Source organism: Chlorocebus sabaeus, chromosome 24 (assembly GCF_047675955.1).
Source record: "Chlorocebus sabaeus isolate Y175 chromosome 24, mChlSab1.0.hap1, whole genome shotgun sequence".
In the NCBI taxonomy this organism is placed as follows: Eukaryota; Metazoa; Chordata; class Mammalia; order Primates; family Cercopithecidae; genus Chlorocebus; species Chlorocebus sabaeus.
The window spans coordinates 739,544-756,531 of record NC_132927.1 but is presented as its reverse complement, the minus strand read 5'-3'; the positions used below and the strand labels follow the sequence as shown (position 1 = coordinate 756,531).

Below are 16,988 nucleotides of genomic sequence, written 5' to 3'. Positions count from 1 at the left end.
ATAAAGTTTTAAAACAAACAGGTAAAATTAATCTAAGGTAATGGGAGTCAAAATAGAGGTTACATTTCAGGAAAAGAAAGGCAGTGTCTGAGAAGGAATTCTGAGATGTTGGCAATGGTCTATTGTCTGATCTACGTTGCAGTTTCATAAGTGTGTCACTTTGTAACAAAACGTTGGGACTACACCTAAGATTTGTACACTTTGGTATGCTTGTGTCATTCTTCAATAAAAAGTTCGTTTTAAACTGCCTGAAAACACCATATGTTTGTGTAGCTGTAGTGCAAAAAGAAGTCTCATAAGCTGCTGGAAAGAGCATAAATTGGTACAATGATTTTGGAAACAGTTTGGCATTCCCTATTAAAGTTGAAGCTATGTGTATGCTTTGACCAAGTGATTGTATTCCTAGATAACAGGCCATAAAGACATGTTCAAATGTGCACCAGGATACATGTTCAAGAATGCTTTTCCCAGTATTAGATGCATAATTTAAAGAAACGAGACAGAAGAAAATGTCCATCATCTGTAAAATTGATAGTTAAATTGTGGTATTCACACAATGGAAACAATGACCTACACACAACAACATAAGTAGATCCCACATACATAATATTAAGTGAAAGAAGCTAGTTACAAAATAATACATACATATTATCCCATTTATATAGTATTCAAAATAGACCAAACTATATTTTATAGAGGTACATATATAGATGGTAAAAATATAACTATTTCACTTTTCCAAACTCAAGAGCCAAATAGATTCAAAAAAGTAAGAAATTATCACAGAAGTCAGTCAGGCTAACAGTTACCTCTAGTGGAGGTATAGAATTGTGATTGGGAAGCATACAGGGCTTCTGAGAGCTGTCTATGTTTCTATTTCTTAACCTAGGTAATGGTAATACAAGCATCTGCTCTATAATCATTCTTTAAACTGACAGGTACACTGTAAGTCCTTTCTGTATAGGTGATATATTTCACAATTTAAAAACAAAAAATAAGCCAGGCATAGTGATGAACACGTGTAGTCCTAGCTACTCAGGAGGCTGAGGGAGGAGGATTGCTTGACCCCAGGAGTTCAAGGTTGCAGTGTGCTATAAATGTGCCACTACACTCCAGCCTGAGTGACAGAGTAAGACCCTGTCCCCCGCCCAAAAAAAAAAAGACAAGAGGGAGGAGCAATCTAAATGACCATGGATGAATGAATAAAGCAAATGTGCTATATACATACTATGAAATATTATTCAGCCTTAAAAAATGAGGAAATCCTGTTATATGTTAAAACGTGGATGAAACTTGAAGACGTTGTGTTGGGTGATGTAAGCCAATCACACACAAGCAAAAAAATTTTTAAACTGCATAGTTCCCCTTACATCAGGTATTTCAAGTAGCCAATACTCATAGAAACAGAAAGCAGAATGGTGGCTGGGGAAGGGGGAAATGGGGAATTATTCAATGGGTATAGAGTTTCAATTGTGCAAGATGAGAGAGTTCTAGAGATCTGCACAGCAGCGTGCATATAGTTAACACTACTGTGCTGTACATTTAAACATGGTTAGGTTTGTAAATTATATGGTTTTTACCATGATTTTATGTGTTTTTTACCACAATTTTTAAAAACTGACCTATAGGACAAACTCTACACTTTCATGGCACATAAGCCCTTCCTAACCCAGCTCTTCTCCAGCCTCATCTTCCGCCATTCCTGCCCTTTTTCACTCAACTTTCTGCTGGATACTTTATGTAGTTCCACAAACACCCGTCCTTTCTCTTGCCCTCTTTGCATAGGTTACTACTTCTGCACAGAAAGCCCCGTCTCAATGTGGCCAATGATAAATCTAACCTATCCTTGAGATCTCAGCTCAAATGAGGCTGTCACTGCTTTCCCAGGACAGACTCGAGAGCTTCTCTAACCACCCCACAGCACATTATACATCTCTCACTGAAGCACATGGCTATTTGTGCTGTAGTTATGAGCTTGCAGATTGTGATCTCCTTTGTCTCACCAGGGTCTGGTATCTAGGAACTGCTCATCCATCTACTTTCTCACGGTAAAGTGAGTCAGTGAGTGAGTGAGTGGCATTTTATTAGAACCCCAGAGCTTGGGAGGAATAGAGAATTTTGATAGCCAGGCTGACACAAATATTGTCATTGAAAGAACTCATAAGACAGCAGAAGAAAAAGAATAGAAGGTTGAGGCTGGGTGAGATAGTGCCAGTCATGTATCAGGTGGTTCTCAAGGAACCCAGGCCATACAGAAAAGGTTATAAAAATTAGGGGAAGCTGAGCAACTGCAAGAATGAATGGAAATAGTGGCACATGAGGTCCCACAACACAAAATGAGGATGCACCTAACTGCCCCAGCATAACATAGAAAGGATGTTATCATTCTCACAAGGCTGGGAAACCCCAGGACACAGAACCACTGCTCCTCAGAGTAGGGGCTGGGAACAGAGTGGTGGCTCCCAGAATCCCTCAGATGCTGTGATAGGATTGGGGCAGGTGGAAGACTGTTCCAAGTGTTGAGAGGTCCTCTTTTTATTTCTTTGGCCTTTTAGAGTCCTGGTGTAACTTAAAGGAAGACAATTCTGGTTCACAAACTCTTGGAAGAGGTTAGTGATCTTGGTTCCAATAATGTCAATACTGATAACTAACTTTGAGTACTTACTATGCCTGATACTTTCCCAAAACAATTTTAATCCTCACTATCATTAAGCCCATTTTATAGATGTGGAAGTGGGGAGCTAAGAGAGATAAAGAAACGCACCCAAAGTCACAAAGCTAGTAAAGGGTGCTACCAGGATTCCAATGCAGTCTGATTCCAGAGCTCTTAACTATGTATTTAATACTCACTTTACCTCATTCCCAAATGCATGGTGTGAATAAGGCTTTTGTAGGAAAAAGATGTACCCTTTCCCAGGTCTCGACAATGTGATCTTTGCTGTTAATCAAGAACATTTGTCCTGAGAAATTCACCGCTCCTTTCTCCTTATGACATTCCCCTTACAGGCACTGAAAAATCAGTCTTTCAGAAGAGGTCTTAATATTTAGAGCACTTCCCTATGGCAGCATCAATAGACTAGCCAAATGTTCAGAACTGTGTCTGTCATGCATAACTTCTAAGGGAAGGAGAAAGTTTTTCCTGGATGTATGTGTTAAGAGATAAGGAAATACAGGAATAAAGAGCAACTGAAAGGCAGAATCATTATCTGGGACAACACTGATTTCAGATCCTGGAGGGCTAAATCCAGGACTACTCAGGACTCCTGAGTAGGCTGCCTCCATTCCTGGCAACAACCACAAATCAAATGAGGTTCATGTAGGCATGTGAAAAGGACAGTTTGTGACATTACAGACCTCTTCTAAATCTCACCAGATATGAGATCACCATTGATAGATCTGATTCTAAGATGCAGAGAACTTTCCGTTGCTGGCCTTGCCAATGCTGAAAGCTGATAGAGGGAAGGGCAGCATCACAAGGTTTAATGAGAGAAGCATCCCAGATTTAAGGGTCCCTACCCAAACCCATGGGAAAGGGATGGTTTAAGGACTGCTTAGAATGAACACTGAAGGAGACTGGTGAAAGGAAGTAAGACAGAACAGGAAACAACATAAACCCAACTGTTCTCGGGTCTGCAATGAATCTGCAATGGAAGCAAGAAAGCAAAATGGTCGGGTGCAGTGGCTCACTCCTGTAATCCCACCACTTTGGGAAGCCGAGGTGGGCAGATCACTTGAGGTCAGGAGTTTGAGACCAGCCTGACCAATGTGGCAAAACCCAGTCTCTACTAAAAGTTCAAAAAACTAGCCAGGCGTGGTGGTGCGCACCTATACTTCCAGCTACTTGGGAGGCCTCGCCTGTGAGGCCTGAGACTATAAAAATCCTAGAAGAAAATCTAGAAAAAACTCTTTTAGACATTGGCCTAGGTAAAGAATTTATGAATAAGACCTCAAAAACAAATGCAACAAAAACAAAATTAGAAAAATGGGACTTAATTAAACTAAAGAGCTTCAGCACAGCAAAACAATCAACCTACAGAATGAGAGAACCTACAGAATGAGACAGACCTACGTACAGACAATATATAGAGTGAGAGAAAACACTTGCAAACTATACATTCAATAAAGGACTAATATATAAGAAACTCAAACAAATCAACAAGAAAAAAATACAAATAACCTCATTTTAAAAGTGGGCAAAAACCATGCACAGTGGCTCACGCCTGTAATCCCAGTATTTTAGGAGGCTGAGGTGAGCGGATCACTTGAGATCAGAAGTTTGAGACCAGCCTGGTCAATGTGGTGAAACCCTGTTTCTACAAAAAATACAAAAAATAGCTGGGAGTGATTGTGGGTGCCGGTAATCCCAGACACTTGGGAGGCTGAGGCAGGAAAATCGCTTGAACCTGGGAGGAAGAGGCTGCAGTGAGTCAAGACAGCACCACTGCACTCCAGCCTGGGCGAAAGAGTGAGACTTTGTCTCAAAAAAAAAAAGAGCAAAGGACATTAACAGACATTTCTGAAAAGAAGACAGCCAACAAACATATAAAAAAAACTCATCACTAATCATGAGAGAAATGCAAATCAAAACCAAAATGAGTTACCATCTCACACCAGTCAGAAAGGCTATTAATAAAAAGTCAAAAAAAAAAAAAAGCCAATGCTAGCAAGGATGCAGAGAAAAGGGAATGCTTATTCACTGTTGGTAGGAGTGTAAATTTCCTACGAAAAACAGTATGGAGTTTCTGAAAGAACAAAAAATAGAACTAGCATTCAACCCAGCAATCTCGCTACTAGATATCTACCCAAAGGAAAAGATATCATTATATTTCAAAGATTCCTGCACTTGTATGGTTATCACAACACTATTCACAATAGCAAAGTCATAAAATCAACCTAAGTGTCCATCAATGGCTGACTGGATAAAGAAAATATCTAACCACACACACACACACACACACACCACACATCGTGGAATACTATGCAGCCATAAGAAAGAATGAAATCATGCCCATTGCAACAATATGGATGGGCCTGGAAGCCATTATCCCAAGTGTAGTAACTCAGAAACAGAAAATCAAATTCTGCATGTTCCCTTTTATAAGTGGGAGCTAAACAATGGGTACACATGGACATGGAGATGAAAATAAGAGACACCAGGAACTCCAAAGCAGAGTGATTGAAAAATTACATATTGAGTACAATATTTCACTAGAAGCCCAAACCTCACCATTACACAATATATCCATGTAACAAACCTGCACATGTACCCACTGAATCTAAAATGAAATTAAAATAATGTTAAAAATCATAATAATACAGATCATGCCTTATAAAATTGAGAGAAATGGTTTGTTGTTGGTTTTGCTCTGCTTCTACAGTCCAGGACAGCAGGATGATGCAAGGAAAGATCATGCAATTGGATACAAGTTCGATACCTAGTTATGTTTACGCTTACAAAATTTTGTCAAGTGATTCAAATTATCTAAGACTTAGTTTCTTCATCTGTAAAATAAAAACAATAATATTTCTCAGGGTTGATTTGAGGGTGAATGAGATAAAGCACACACCTGAACTCTCCCATATGTCATAGGTTAAAAGATGCACAACATTTCTCATTTTAATTTCTTCACAACAGAAATGAACCTGGTAATTAATGACACATTATTGTTTAATTTAGAACAATTTTATTCTTCCTCAGTGGCACATAAAATAATGAGAGTCCAGGGTAACTTCAAATAACAACAGCTGCAGATATCAATTTATTCTCAAGCCAAGTGTGACTCTCAATGCGCAAGTGGTAACCCCAACCCCTCCAGAGAACACAACTGTTCTCCTTTATACGTTACATTTTTTTCTCCATTCATTGGACTAACTCTTCCTCCCACAACCCCTATTACTCATATTAGTGGAATGGAAAAAGTATGAGCTTCGGAACCAGACAAATTAAATTTTGGCTCTGCCGCTATGTGACATTCTGAACTTCCACTGAGTGCCACATAATTGTGTATAATAATACTAACCCCAAAAGATTGTTAATAAAGATTAAATGAGAAGATACATGGAAAGTCCTAGCAGTGCCAAACACATTGTAAATTCACCCTTTACTTTTGGTGAAAGAACCCAGACATAATAAGCTAAATATTATATAATTCCATTTATGTCCAGAATAGGCAAAATACATAGAGACAGAAAGTAGATTATTTGTTGCCAGGGGTTGTGGGGAGGTGGACAATGGGAGTGACTACTCATGAATACAGATTTCTTTATGGGGTGATGAAAATGTCCTAGATTAAATAGTGTTGATGATTGCACAACCTTGTGAGTTTACTAAAAGGCACTAAATAGTATATTTTCAAAGGGTAATTTTATGGTATGTGAATTACGTTTCAATAAAAACACAGAAAGAAAGAAAAAATTAAAAAATAAACTCTCCCTTTTTCCTTCCTCCTCACACCACCACATTCCTTTCTTCTGATTGTTAGAATTGAAAGAAGGGCTGATACCTAGATTAGGGTCTGGCAAACTATGGTCTGCAGGCCAAATCAGCCTCCCACTTTCTTTTGTAAATGAAGTTGTACTGCAACACATTCATATCCAGAGTTTACAAATTGTCTGTGTTTGCTTTTGTGCTATGCAGCAGAGTTGAATAGCTGCCACAGAGACCATTTGGCTCTCAAAGTTGAAAGTACTTCCTACCTGGTGATCTACAGAAAAGGTCCCTAATCCCTGCTTAGAATGGGCGCTACAGCACCTAAAACTCCCGCCTCCATGTGTTCCACTATCTACTTCTAGAAAGCTGCTCTGAATGACAAGCGTGCATCCCTCATCCTAGTACTCTTGGGAACTGACCACAACTTCTACACCACCAGAGCAGAGAGTAGAGTCATAAGAATTTCTGATGAGGAAGATAACTATGCCAGCATGAAAGACAGAAACGAGATCAGGCGGTTTCTGTGGCTTCAAGCCCTCCCCTTTCTTCTACTTCTAGGGCTATAAAAGCAGGGCCCAGTGAATGGGTGACAGAAGAACTAACTATGGTCAGCATGGGCAGTGTCACAGGGAAAATGCAGGCCCTGATCATTTTGCTGGTCTTCCTCTTGCCTCCTGAAGCCAGATCTAGTGAGTCTAGGGTATAACTTCCTCTCCTCTAGGTCCTCAGCCCCTATTCCAAAATCTTTAACCTGGGTCAGAAAAGAGCCTAAAATAATGCTGCAGGATATCTTTGCTTGTGTTCCAAAGGGAGATCTCTACCTAGAAGAGTCATATTCTTTCCTGCAGTTGATGCGAGTGTCCCAGGGACAAGAAGACTAGGGTGGAGAAAGAATTAGAAACTGGCTTTGGAAGTTTCCCTTAACCTATTTTGTTCAAAATGCCCCCAATTCTTATCCACGGCCTTTCTCTCGTATTGAGGAGGGCAGGATAAGGACATGATGAAATGTCTAAAGGAAATGACAAATCAAGCTGGGTAATGATTCCATGAATGTTTAATTTATAATTATTGATTTAAAGAAAAAATATTTTTTCACTCAAGTATTTATGTTATGATTCTCAGTTTTAAAAAAAATTAACATGAACCATAACCAGAGAGAAGCCATTTTTTTCTGTAGCCAGGTCATACAGAAGAACTGTGCTCCTCACCAGCCTTTAGGGATGCACTTAGGTGATGGGGTGTGTCCAGATAAACCCCTTAAAAACACACATTGAAGGCCTGTTTGTGACTGCCATTTCTACTGCCCACTGACCCATTCCCTGAGCAGCCAGTGCCCCTTCCTTACTTCGGTCATTAACTGATAGTGAAATATTGATTTCTCCACCTTTGGTAGTATTAAAGATCATTAAAGGGAATGTTTGAAATTATGAAAAAGAACTTCAAGTTTCAGGGCGGAAAAAAGGTTGGGGGAGAGGAGTTTCCTAACAGGGATCCTGGTTAATACATAATCGGGCCGGGCGCGGTGGCTCAAGCCTGTAATCCCAGCACTTTGGGAGGCCGAGACGGGTGGATCACGAGGTCAGGAGATCGAGACCATCCTGGCTGACACGGTGAAACCCCGTCTCTACTAAAAAATACAAAAAACTAGCCGGGCGAGGTGGCGGGCGCCTGTAGTCCCAGCTACTCGGGAGGCTGAGGCAGGAGAATGGCGTGAACCCGGTTGGCGGACCTTGCAGTGAGCTGAGATCTGGCCACTGCACTCCAGCCTGGGCCTCAGAGCGAGACTCTGTCTCAAAAAAAAAAAAAAAAAAAATACATAATCGATATGCAAGTTTATTTATACATCTCTCCATGTCCACTCCATCTGTATCTTGCCGTTCTTGACCTGCATTTCCATCCTCCTTACCTTCCCCAGAGGACAACTCATTTTCTTTGAACAACCTGGCATTTCCCAGAAAAAAAAAAAGTGAAGGGCTGGGAGCTGTCTGTTGTCCTGATTTGCTCCCTCTGCCTTTCCTTCCAACTGTGGTTGGAAAGAAGCACCATTGAAAAATCCCTAAACAACCCCTGCAGGCTCTACCCTGTGGCCGTGGACACATGCTGTTGATACCACCTGTCTCGTGAGTCTCACATAACTTGCCCTTTCACACTATCTACCCCATCAGCCTTACCAAAACCATACCTGCATCCTGGGCAGCATCTGCCCTTCAAGAAACTAAGGAATCTCCTTCCAACCAAGAATGACTAGACCAATGAGACACCCTTTAAGGCCCCAGCACAATATAAAAATCCCATAATATAGTAATCTCAATAAGGAGCTATCAAGCCATTGCAGGACCATCTAGAATACAACTAGAGTATAGTTCCTTTCAATCCAGGAACAATACTCTAACATCTTGGCTCACAGGAAGCAGAAGTGAAGATGATGAGGATCAGGGCTGAGCCTGTGAGCACCAGCTCCACCACTGCCACCAACCACAGATTAAACAAGCATCATGTGGACCCCTGGGATGGAAAGAATAGCTGTTGCCTTATCAGCGTCCCCCACAGCCCACCCAGAAAAGATAAAATCATCATGGCTACAATGTTACAGAAGATGATGGCCCAAGAAGTAGGCCTGCTTAACTGAAACAGAGTGATAAGGGGAGCGGTAGCATCTCAGAGACTACAGCAGAAGCCATCCACATAAAAGAGCTTTGTCCAAACTTATGATAAAGGACACCCTCAGACTCTCCCTACTTTAATACTAGCCCATTTCAGAAATGATGAATGGAAAGAGAAATCTTACGAAGAACCCCTCAAAAGAGCAAAATGTTTTTAGGTTTGTGCTAAAGAGCCTGGAAAAGAAATAAAGACACACACACTGAGAAATCTTCCTCCTGCCCCAACACTGGGAATAATCTCCCAGGATCTCTCCATATCTCATTCTCCTGGATACTCTGTTCACTCAGAAATATTGTGCAGAGTGCAGTAATTCAAAAGTGAACTATTGTGTTAAGAGTGAAGGCAATACAGTAAAATAAATCAATTTGAAAGTAATTCTCTTAAATTGCTTTATAGATGTTTAATGTAAGCTAGTACCTGTTAAATGTAAACCTTAAATTCAGAAAAACTTGGTCATTCAGAAACTATAGAACCAGGCAGGACTTACTGCAAGGGCAAACGCAGAGTGAGCTCCAGCCTGCTTCAAGAAAATCTGCCAATGCCATAAAGGATGTACTCTGTCTGCTCCACTGCACTACTGCTCGGTCTGAGCCTATGCCATCAGCTGTCCCTGACCCACAGGAGTTCTTTACAAGTTCTTTACAAGTTCTTTACAAGAGACTGCAAAATTCATGAAAATTTCTAGGTGTTTTATACCTGCCACCTCGAGGGTTAAAACAATTTGCATAGAAATGTTCAATCAAGAAAGACACAGTCATTACTCAAAGAACAATAAATAGCCTGGCAGCACATGAATGAATAGAAAAAAGATGTTATATGCAAAACATGGAATAACCAAAGTCCATAATGGATGTTAATCTGTAATGTGTTTAGGAGAATTTAGAGGAAGTATGAGATTTATTCTTTCATCAAAAAAAAAATACAGCCAATGAGGGCACATCTATCAATTATCCATCAAGTGGTGATATGGCAGCACAAGGCAAAACACAAAGGAATAAAACCAACATTTATTAAGAACCAATCACGTGGCATTTCCTATTGAGCATCATATTTAATGCTCAAAAAAAGCCTTGTACTGTATCATTCTTCATATTTTATGGATGCAGTAACTAAGGTTGAGAACTTTAAAAATTTTCCTAAGTTCATACACATAGCTAAGTGGCAGAACCAAGATTCAAACTCACCCCATCTAACCGCGGAGCAAACTGCAGGCCTTAAAAGGCAAAGTGAATAATAGCACAGTTAATACATGCTTTGGGAACTCAGAGAAGGGATGATCCCTCTGCATTAGAGTTACTAAGGAATCATTGCCATTATTTAAATGCCAGTGCTTCTACATCAGGCCCAAATTTTCTGTCCTACTAACTGTTAATCAAGACTCAATTCAACCTCTACTTGAGTATCTGCCACGATGAGAAATCACTTACCTCCACTGACCGCACATTTATTTTGTAAAAACAGATTGTTAGTTTTTTCTATACATACTTAACAGCTGCTTCCCAAGATGCTGTAGGATTATGTCTAGAGTTGAACTAGCCAGAAGCAATGTCCAAAATACACCATTACACTGTGCAGCAAAGGTCCCACTACCCCTTGGTTGGCCCCAACATTCTAGGCAGCACTAGACATCTGAATCATCAATTATTTCCACAAACCCTTACCCCTCTGCCACTCGCCCTCACTAGAAGAATTAATTCTACATGATAATAGCTCCCTCATGTTACTCCCTTCTAAGTCAAATTGTACACCCCTTTATCTGATAAACAGAGTCTAAGTCACATGACCTAAATGCAAGAGAAACTGGGAATGGAAGTTTGTGGATTCCACCTTAGTAAGGCAAAAATTATCATTGGGAATTCCTCTAATACAAGAAGGGTGTTCCAGAGACATTAAGGAGCCACATAAATGGAAAATGTCTACTACAATCCATCACTTGGCTGCCCAACATCAACATTCATTCTTTTGCCATACTTAAAGTTTCCAAGAACAAAAATTATCCCACTGAACGTAATCTTTACTATCTTTCATATAAAGGAAAATTAGGCTTGACTCAGCAGAACTGAAATAACCCAGTGTCAACAGTTACTGCTTTTAACTTCAAGTACTGTGAAGTACCTAGAGTACCTAGAGAGGTGATACATGCTCCAACAATAGTTTGATCACATTTTCAATTTGATATTCTCTAGTCTTCCAGCTTGATAACTGTACACTAATCCATAAAGTTCACTACCAACATGCTACATATAAAATAACCAAAGGGGCTTCGAAGAAGAATGAGAAAAAGGAAATATCTTAAAATACACAGGTATACTTATGACAGAGAAAAGAAGAAAATGTGAGCAGATAGTGCAGTCCTCATTTCTGAAATTGGTCCCCTGACTGGGGTTATACCTATTCCATTTCCTCACCCTCAGCCAGGCAGGTGGAACAAAACTTAAGTCTTGGTGGATCTGAATCTTGATGCTGTGGAGCTGTCATACTAGTCCCAGACTACCTACCTCTCAATTTCTCATTATATCAGTGAAAACAAACACCTTTGATTTGTTTAAGCCTCTGCTTTTTTGGTCTAACTGATGTAAGACCACAGGACAAGACTTCTCCAGCTCTGGATTCTCTTCTGTTCTGCTAATGGTGGAATGCCCAGAGTAGGGTTGCCAACTTTAGCAAATAAAAAATACAGGATTCCCAGCTAAATTCAAATTTTAGATAAACAACAATTTTGTAGTATTAGTATGTCTCATTCAATATTTGGACATACTTAACTAAAAAATGATTTGTTGGTCATCTGAAATACAAATTTAACTGGGCATTCTGAATATTCTCTGGCAACACTTGAGAGAGTGAAGAAAGTGGTATAAGGACACCTAAGAAGACCAGATTTGAAAAGACATTAGGAATGTGTGTAAATGTCTTATTCTAGATAGAGTTAGAGCTGTAGGTAGAACTTGGGAAATTAAGTTAAAAGCAACAGAGGGCCTGGCCAATATATACTAAGGAGTGGATCACTCTGGTCACAAGCCCAAACTGAGACCAAGGGCATAGCAAGACGATTTGGAAAAGGCACTTATACACTACACATCCCCATCTTTTGAACTAAATGCCTTGTAAATCTCCAAGAGAAATGACAGTCCACCATGTGGACTGCCTTCTCTAAGTCCAGGGAAAATAACAGCTATGTGCTTGAAACCCACTTCTGATATTATAAGGTGTGTGATCTTGGTCATGTTAATGTGTCTGAGTCTCAATTCTACAATTGTAAAGTGACAGTAATGGTGTATCCCCAGGTTGTTGTGGAAAGCTTGATTCTTAATGTGACAGTAGGAAACCCCAACCTCTCTGGAGCAAACACCCTTCTATATCTTGACTTCCCCTCCACATTGGCAGGACTCTATTCCTCTATTTCTCTCTAGTGCTAGAGCAGAAAGGGCCCTTGATTTGGAATCAGAAAAACCTAATTCTGAACCATAAGCTATGATAGCTGATTTAAAAATTTGACTATCATAACATGATAACGATCATAACGGTAATACATATTGATAGGGTTGCTATGAAAGTAATAATGTATCTAAGAGTTGTGACAATATATGATATGCCTAGACTCTCAGAAAATGCTAATTCCAATCCTAATTGCTCTTTGCATAAATTTCTGTCCTAGGGTCTGTTCCTTTCCCACATCTAGCCTCCTTGGATCTCTCTTCTGCCAAAAACATGTGGTTCAGAGGAGAGAGATCCAGGTCAATGTTTTTCAAATTACAAGGAATTATCCCTTTTAGTGGCATTGTTGCTCAAGTTTTGACATGTAGTGGAATGGAGTGGAGTGGAGTGGAGTGGAATGGAAACTAACAGAGAACATCGCACAAGGTTAAGATAAAGATTGTTTTCTGAAACCTTTGATTTTTGCTTATGTACTCACACATACATATGTGCATACATTGGGACTCTGCAATATGCATTTCTGACTATGGATCATAGCCATAAAAATCTTTGCACTGAACATTCAGTGGGCCTTTCACAAGCTGCCCTAACTGGAAAAGAAAAACATAGTCCCTCCATTTCCTGCCCCCAACTCCAGAAAAAGCACTATGGTTGAGGGTACATCTGAGAAGCCAGCCCTTGGGAGTTCAGGGCTCACGTTCCTCTCTAGAAAAACACAGGGTGATTCTGGGGGAACTTCTGATCATAAACACAGCCAATTCAGAGTGAGAAAAGAAAACATGACCACGCAGTTCCTGTGGTTACCAGTCCTGCCCCTCTCTTGCCTGCTGGGTATTATAAAACCCAAGACTGGAAAGGAAAACCAGCATTTGCTCAGGCAACCTCTCTGGGAAGATGCTGCTTCTTCCTCTCCCCCTGCTGCTCTTTCTCTTGTGCTCCAGAGCTGAAGCTGGTGAGTATCGGGGTTCTTCCCTCTGAAATCTGCAGTATCAGCTCCTGAAACAAATATGTTTAGTCTGAAAATAGCTGACTCTTGAACAGCGTTCCAAGATCTCTCTTCAAGAGTCCCAAAGGGAAATTTCCACTTGGGATGCACGCCAACCCACCCACTGCCATTCTCTACAGCCTAGGACAGCTCCCAGGAACAAGGAATTTTACCTCAATTGTGGAAAAACCCAGAGCAAGTGGAAGGAAAAGGGGTATCCCCAGGAAAACAGACATGTCCTCTTAATCTTCTGAGCATCAGGGCTACCCATTACCTTGTTATTTGCTGACTCTGTGACCATGCTCATGAGCTGTGGAGAAATCTAAAACAGGAACCTGGACAGCCGGTCCTACACAAAGAGAGAGGAGGGTGGGCCAGGGCAAGGTGGGAGTGGGGGAAATCTGAGGTGAAAACATCTGAATGGAGCAGAGGCAGGACCAGCTGTTTCACCTGGAGGAAAGAATAAGATTTCACCTGGAAGGTTATAAGTGGGAAAGATACGAAATATAGGAGACAGGAGAGGGAAGATGGGCAGAACACAGGGTAAGAATGAGATTCTAGGGAAGCCTCGCTCAGCTTTAACCCAATTTGTCCATTCATTGGAGAGAGTATCAATGCCCATGTTTAAACCCTGGGGTGCTCTGTTCCAGGGGAGATCATCGGGGGCACAGAATGCAAGCCACACTCCCGCCCCTACATGGCCTACCTGGAAATTGTCACTTCCAGTGGTCCCTCAAAATTTTGTGGTGGTTTCCTGATAAGACGGAACTTTGTGCTGACAGCTGCTCATTGTGCAGGAAGGTGAGACAACAGGGTTCATTTATCTCCAAATGGGAGGTGAACAACCAGAGTAGCAACCAGGGGTACACCTGCACTGGGGCCTGAAGAGGGGGTCCTGGGTCTGGTCAGCTTTCAGGAGAGGGAACACTTGGGCTGAAAGACTTTAGTCTGTGATTGAATAGCTTCCTTGAGCCTCAGTCACTGTGAGCTAAGCTCCCCTTCGGAGGAGAAGGAGGCCCTGTCCAAGGTCCCTCCTGTAGCAGTAGCACCCCTCACCCCTACCGAACTCAAGGCACACGGTTCACTTTTCAGGGCCCCACCCAGTCTCAGGGCCACTTCCTCTATGGCCTTTTCAAAAACGCTGGCCTCTAGTTCTCAGGGTCCTGAACCCATCATTTTATGGGAGGCAGAGAACAGGGTCCACATGAGACCCTCACTTTCCCCTTTAACTGATATCTCCTGCTTCAGGGGGCTGGCCCTCATCCAGGGTTCCCTGAATCAGGAAGTATGAACCCTGTCCCCTGAGTCCTCCATGGTCTGTTCATTCCCCAGTAATTCCAGGGGTCCTAGAAATCGTGTCTCTTCCCCGAGAAAGCTCTTTCATGAGTAAAACCTGAGCCCCTAAACGCCACAAGTGGCCCATGAAAAGGGAGATGGGTAGAGTCCGGCGACCCAGTGAGAGACTTCAGTCCCCTTTTCTCAGAATGAGCTCACCTCAGGAGAAACCCCAAGCCATGCCTGTCACTCCTTTTCCTTCCTTATTCCTCACAACAGGTCTATAACAGTCACCCTTGGAGCCCATAACATAACAGAGAAAGAAGACACATGGCAGAAGCTTGAGGTTATAAAGCAATTCCGTCATCCAAAATATAACACTTCTACTCTTCACCACGATATCATGTTACTAAAGGTGACAACACCTCTCTTCTCCTTTTCCACTTCCCATTCTCCTAAGCTTCTCCTTCAGGTCCTCATTGCCCTGAAGTTTTCTTAGGACTTGACTCTAACATGAAGCTACTCACCCTGTCCCTCCCTGATCACCTCCAACTGTCCAGAACCCATTTCGAGGACTGACAGTCCTTTATTCCCTTCACAGTTGAAGGAGAAAGCCAAACTGACCCTGGCCGTGGGGACACTCCCCTTCCCATCCCAATTCAACTTTGTCCCACCTGGGAGAATGTGCCGGGTGGCTGGCTGGGGAAGAACAGGTGTGTTGAAGCCGGGCTCAGACACTCTGCAAGAGGTGAAGCTGAGACTCATGGATCCCCAGGCCTGCAGCCACTTCAGATACTTTGACCACAATCTTCAGCTGTGTGTGGGCAATCCCAGGAAGACAAAATCTGCATTTAAGGTGATCCTCCAACTAGGTTTCTTCTCCAAAACTCACTGTTCAGGGACCAGAATGCTCTTAGAAGGAGATTGGGTCAGAAGGTTGTCAGCCAGTGACAGAGTTGGCATCACAGGGATTGTCTGTCCTCCCATGGCCCAAGACAGCCTCTGACCATCCATTCCAGTCTACTGCACTGGGGGCATGGGGTGACGTGAAGAATGTAGGTGACTGTCCCAAGAAAGGAAGAAGGGGCATCAGAACTAGATGTGTAAGTGAGGAGCCCCAGCTCCCGGGTCTGACTTTAGGTCTCACTGTGACTCCAAGCTGGCTGGCAGACAGGAGTGGAGGACTTCCTGGGCTTACCTTCTTCTCTCTCTCTCTCTCCTCCCCCTCCAGGGAGACTCTGGGGGCCCTCTTCTGTGTGCTGGGGTGGCCCAGGGCATCGTATCCTATGGTCGGTTGGATGCAAAGCCCCCTGCTGTCTTCACCCGAATCTCCCATTACCGGCCCTGGATCAACAAGATCCTGCAGGCAAATTAACCCTGGATCCTGAGCCAGCCTTAAAGGGAACCTGGAACTGGACCTGACCAGCAAAGTGTGTGCCACTCATTCTGGCCTGCCCTTGGTCCCTCAACCACAACCCTGAGCCTCCAGAAGTATCCTACAGGACACAGAACTCTCAATAAACCTCAGTGAAGACACAGTTTCTAGTCATGAGTGTGTGTCCCCTCTCTGCTGCTCTCTTCTCCTTGCACATAGCGACCTGATTCCCAGCCCAAGTACACAAGGATTTGGAAGGGGTGTGTCTGTGTGTGTGTGTGTGTGTGTGTGTGTGTATGAGAGAGAGAGACAGAAAGAGAAAGAAAGAGAGAGAGAGAGAGAAATAGGAAATAATGAAGAAAAAATTGAGAAAAAAGAAGAGATTTTCCCTGGAAAGGCGGGATCCATATTTCCAGCATAAGAAATGCCACCAAATCCTTCCTTGCCTTAATTATCAACGCTATACCAGTTCTGATTTATCTTTAGTAATATTCAGAATCACTAAGAACATTTTGAATTATAAACAAGATATAAGATGTTTACAGCATCCCTGGCATCTTCCTACTAGATGCCAGTTGCAACACCCCCTTCTCCACTGCAAAGTTGTGACAACCAAAATGTCTCCAGGCATTGCTAAATATCCCCAGGAGAGGGAGGGAGGAGGAAAGAAAGATCACTCTCTTTCGTTGCCGCTGGTTTAGATACATGATATAAAGAAGGCAGTTGATACCACACAGGGCCCTCCTCATAGTCCACATTGATAAGAAAAGATCTTCCCTCTGTGAAGCTTTCATCTGATATGCAGAGAAGATTGCCTCCCACCC

The 16,988-nt window shown here is 42.1% G+C and overlaps 1 protein-coding gene across 1 annotated transcript; it reads left to right on the top strand.

Moving 5' to 3' along the window:
- Positions 1–13,002: 13,002 nt before the first annotated feature.
- On the top strand, positions 13,003–16,327 carry CMA1 (chymase 1). The gene is made up of 5 exons (XM_007986352.3): positions 13,003–13,481; positions 14,165–14,315; positions 15,069–15,204; positions 15,391–15,645; positions 16,021–16,327. The coding sequence occupies exons 1-5, from the start codon at positions 13,424–13,426 to the stop codon at positions 16,162–16,164; spliced, it is 744 nt and encodes a 247-aa protein (XP_007984543.1). The 5' UTR covers positions 13,003–13,423; the 3' UTR covers positions 16,165–16,327.
- The last annotated feature ends 661 nt before the right edge of the window (positions 16,328–16,988 follow it).